The 4,833-nt window shown below is 57.3% G+C and overlaps 1 protein-coding gene across 1 annotated transcript; it reads right to left on the minus strand.

Annotated features, from left to right (window-relative positions):
- Positions 1 to 1,972: 1,972 nt before the first annotated feature.
- Positions 1,973 to 3,649, minus strand: LOC140222964 (uncharacterized). Its single transcript, XM_072294183.1, has one exon. The coding sequence runs from the start codon at positions 3,009 to 3,011 to the stop codon at positions 2,655 to 2,657; it is 357 nt and encodes a 118-aa protein (XP_072150284.1). The 5' UTR covers positions 3,012 to 3,649; the 3' UTR covers positions 1,973 to 2,654.
- Between the last annotated feature and the right edge of the window lie 1,184 nt (positions 3,650 to 4,833).

Here is a 4,833-nt window from a genome sequence, read left to right on the forward strand (position 1 = left end):
TTGGAGATGTGCACCAAATCGCTAAAATGCTGCAGATCAGATTATTATCATCTCTGGACACGATGTGGTGTCTATGTCCCATCTTATTGCACTTATTAAGATTTTTTTTATATACATTTTTGTTATCATTTGAAGCGCGGCGGAGGTGACGACTGACGAGCATCCAGCGAATCAGCGGAACGCACACGAGATCGGTACCGCCTCGCCTCAAGCGTCCGAGCGGGCCGCAGAGCAGCGCATGCACAAGTGGGCCGTGAAGCAACGAGCTGCGCGCTATCCCCCTCTTGTGGAAGCGCGTGGGGCCCATTAGCAGCAGAGGGGGATAGCGCGCGAGCGGGCCGCGGATCAGCATCAAGCAAGATTGCGTGAGCGTTAGTGGCCCAATAATAGAGTATTTGGTTTTTTATATTGAAAAAAATAACTTTGCAAACAATAGAACAATAATTTAACATTGTGAACAAATTAAACTGTAAACATGAGCTGGGGTGCTTCTAGCAGCCACTCACCCCAAATCGAATTAGCGGTTATCAGTTTAGCACAAACAAGGATCGATTAGAAAATCGATGGATAACAGTCACCGTCGTTGTGGAAGCTGTTGCGTAGGAAGAATAGAATTAGGTATAATGGATTGATTGTATTGCATTGAGCTCTTGGTTGGTATATATTGAGTACAAGACTTGGGGGCCAAGGCTCCCCCAGATACATATGGCAGTCTACGATATATTAGACGGCGACGCTGGCGACGAGGTGGTGCTGGACGAAGCGAGGAGGTATATCCGGATGATCTGATGCAAGGCCTGATGATCCGGATGACATGGCGGCGGAGCTCGAAGGAGACGTCGAAGAACTTGAATAGCCTGATGAAGACCATGCGCGCAAGGCGCAACGACTTGTAGTGATGACGAGGTCGTTGATGTGGTCGGCGGCGGTGAGGACACAACGGCGAAGGAGACCACGGATGGCACTGCTGCTGCTCGAAGAGGCGATGCAGCGGTAGCCCTCCATACTCGGGGAAGAGGCGCACAATACGAAGATGAACGTCACGGGAGCTGGGCGAATCACGCACATCGGCTGATCAGATCGAGTATGTGCGAGGCAATACGACAATGGGCGCAGTCGGTGGAGGCGTCCCGATCGATGGAGGCAATGATGAGCTGGCAGAGGTCAACATGCGGATGAAGCAGCGAGGAGGGTGGTGCACATGGGCGTCCTCGAGGGCACCGTCCATCTCGTCAAGCCGCACAGTCGGAGACGAGGCAGGAGTTGGTGAAGTCGACGCCGATGTCGAAGTAGAGGTGAGAGGTCGACGGGCGGTGGGTGATGCAATCCTGATCTCTGATTGGGCTAAAGAAGAAGACACAACAAGAGCATCTCATGTAGAACCACCAGGTGTACGTAGGTAGAAAAGATGGAGCTGCGCAAGAAAATCGCACGCCAAGGGATGGCGGCGTGAGGTGGTGGTGAGCGCGGCGCGGGGGAACCAGCGGCGCAGGGGATGCGCGGCTGAGGGCGGTGGCTCGAGGAGCAATGGCGCGCGGCCGAGGGCGGCGGCGCGAGGAGCAGAAGGTGCGCGGAGCAGAGGCGCGAGAAGCAGAGATGCGGGGCTGAGGTCGGAGGCGCGAGGAGCAGAGGCGTGCGGTCGAGGGCGGAGGCGCGTGGCTGAGGTCGGCGGTGCGAGGAGCAGAGGCGCGCAGCCAAGGGCGGCGGCGCGAGGAGCAGAGGCACGCAGAGTAGAGGAGTGAGAAGCAGATGCGCGTGGCCGAGGTCGGCGACGCAAGGAGCAGAAGCGCATGGCCGAGGGTAGCGGAGACGAGGAGGGAGGACGACACCCGAGCAAGTTTCTTCACGATATGATCTTGCTTGATAATGGAGGGCGGCGGATTAACTGGATCCGCCACGGAGACGGAGGGCGCTGCCCCGGCGGAGGTCATGGGCAACCTCCCGGGGGCGCGCTAGGAGGCCATCGAGGGGGCGCGCTGGATGTGCGTCGTGAAGAACGGCTGGCGGCGCGCGGGAGGCGGGGGGACGAGCGGAAGCGGAAGGTTTGGCCTATATCTGAAACCCTAAACTCATGATACCATGTAGGTAGAATAGAATTAGGTATAATGGATTGATTGTATTGCATTGAGCATCTCAGCCGGTATATATTGAGTACAAGACTTGAGGAGCAAGACTCCTCCAGATACATATAGCAGTCTACGATACATATATCTATAACTATCAAATATACTCTGATACGTTGTGCCAGTCCGAGGTCAAAGAGGACTCAAAATTTCAAAACTGAAGGCGTTGGCCGTTGGGCATTTCACGATTAAGCAGCGAAGTTTTGGCTGCGCGATGTTGTTACGCTTTCTACTGGCTACCGCAGCCGGAGCTCGTTCACTACTTATCCAAGAACCAGCGAAACACACATTGCTTGTTAATTTCGAAGCCGGAAGTTCGAACTATCTGACAGCACTTTGCACGGCAACACATTTTTTTCTTGTAAACTGCTCTCTTGTACGAAAAATTGGATGTCGCTACAATGGAATGGCATCAAATAGGCCATTTGATTAGATGGAGCAAACATGGCTAACGGGAGACCTTCAGACGTGGTGGCAGACGGGAGGTATTAGAGGGCTCTTGGACAGCACCGTGGGCAAAGCTCCTGTGGCTCAGAGGCCCCCGAGCAAGTAGCAGCGGAGCGCCCTCGCGAGACCGGCGCCGGTGGCCGCGAGCCTGGGGAACTGCCCGGCGACGAGCGACAGCATCGCGAGCCCCGCGCCGAGCAGCCAGAGCGCGAAGCCGGCGAGCACGTGCTCGGGGTTGCAGCGGGCGACGCGGCGCCACGTGAGCACGAGCGCGCCGAGCATCATCAAGGCGCGACTGGAGTCGCGCAGCTGCCGCGGCACGCCGCCGCCCCGGCGCCGGCGCCGGCGCCGGTCGCCCATCCACGCCAGCAGGAGGTTCTCGCCGCCGCCGCCGTCGTTGGCGCCGCGGGGATAGCCGCGCATCTCCGGCGGCGCAGCCATTCGGTCTCCCGGCGCTGCAGTGCAGGTGCGCAGCGTGTCAGTGTCAGTCTGGGGGCTCGGTGCTTCGGCTTGGCTGCGTGCTGCTTTATATAGGAGCAGCAGCTCAACCACCGGTTCTATCCGTGGTGCTTCCCCTCCCGGCGAGAAGACGTTAGTGACGTCAAGTCAACCCGCCGCTTTTTCAGCGACTTTCCGGCGGGAGCATGTGGTCAACGTCCAGGGTCCATCCGGTCATTTTCGGGGCGGCGGACTATGGGCGGGTAATTAATTGGCGACGAGGACTCGGGAATGGGATGGCCGTGAGATCATGGGAATGGGAGTGTGGATTAGTGTTTGAATCCGTACGCAGTCTGAACTTTGAAGGATGCATGGCACACTCGGAATAGGCAGGCGCTTGCCCGGTGGCGTCGCGGCAAGCTGGACAGACAGGCACAGCTCGCGAGTTGCCGGAGTGGAAAGCAACCACAGTAGTGACCTTGTCACTGGTCGGTGCGGTAAGGATTAGGCTGCTTTGCCGGGACCCAATTTGATAAGGTCAGGACGCGTACGCTATACGCATTCTCGACTCTCGTTGGGTTATCTATTGTTATCTTGCGTTACAACGGGAGATAGAAAAAAAAATCCTTGCATGCCTGTAGTATATGATAACTTCCTTTACGACCTAAATTAATTATTTAAAAAAATATCAAGGGCACGGCTCAATTTCAGGAATATAAAATAATGAATTAGTTTTCTTGGAAGGAATGCAAGTTTTACACACTGAAGCAACTACATCAGTATTAGTGGAAGTATGGTAGATGGTATTAATCTGTATCAAATGTTAATGTCAAAGAAAAGGTGTTGGGGGAAATATTAACGACCTCCTAATGCCCCTTAAAGTCACAATCACGAAGGTCCAGGCCCACATGCGATAATGACGATTACCGCCGACCCAGCATGGGCAGGGAACATTCCACTCCATCTCGCCCGACCCAGGGCCCCGGGGTCGGACACTCCCGACCCCTCGATGGCGAAACTCCGCCTCGCTCGACCCACGGTCCCAGGGTCGGGTGCGTCCGACCCCTCGCCGCAAAGCTCCGCCTCGCCCGACCTTGGGCGTAGGGGGTCGGGCTCATCCAGGCCCACAAGACAAGGGTCCGCCTCGGGCGCAGACCGGCAGACAAGGGCGCGGATCTCGTGGGCTCCCCATCGATCTTGCCATAAATGCGCCGCGGCTCTGGCGCGCAGAAAGGCGCCCGCGCCCCTCGACGTGACCCGCCACAAGTACCCGGGCGGACCACTGTAGCCACGACCGCACAGGCTACAGTGGCCACGGTTCCCCCTGATTCGCCATAGGGCACTCATAGCATGCGCCACCCGGCACAGGAGGGAGCGCCGCCCATTCTCGCGCCCAGCGTATCCGGCGACAGGGACGCGACGTCCGTGTTCCACGGGACGTAAGCAGGGCAACAGGGGTCGGCCGTCTCCACCAACGTGCACAGTTGCCACGACCGGACACCATCATCATGCCCGGTGGTGACGGTCGCCCGGAGGACCGGCGATAGGATCCGACGGCAGCCGCCCTCCTCCGGTGGCTGCGCTGACAGGGGCCGAAGGCCGGAGCAGGAGGCGGCGACCCGAGGACTTGGTCCTTCTCCCTGTATTTTACTTTCCTTAGCTTATCTCTTTTACTTCTCCTAACACCCGGTATCACCTGTAACCCTGAACTCTCCTTGCGCTATAAAAGGAGAACCTGGGGCCTCGAGACCAGGAGGACCCTAAGGCCAATAGAACCGACACACTCACCTCACGAGCATCATTACACACCCAAGAGACTTGGGAC

The sequence above is a fragment of the Setaria viridis genome, chromosome 5 (assembly GCF_005286985.2).
Source record: "Setaria viridis chromosome 5, Setaria_viridis_v4.0, whole genome shotgun sequence".
NCBI classification, from domain to species: Eukaryota; Viridiplantae; Streptophyta; class Magnoliopsida; order Poales; family Poaceae; genus Setaria; species Setaria viridis.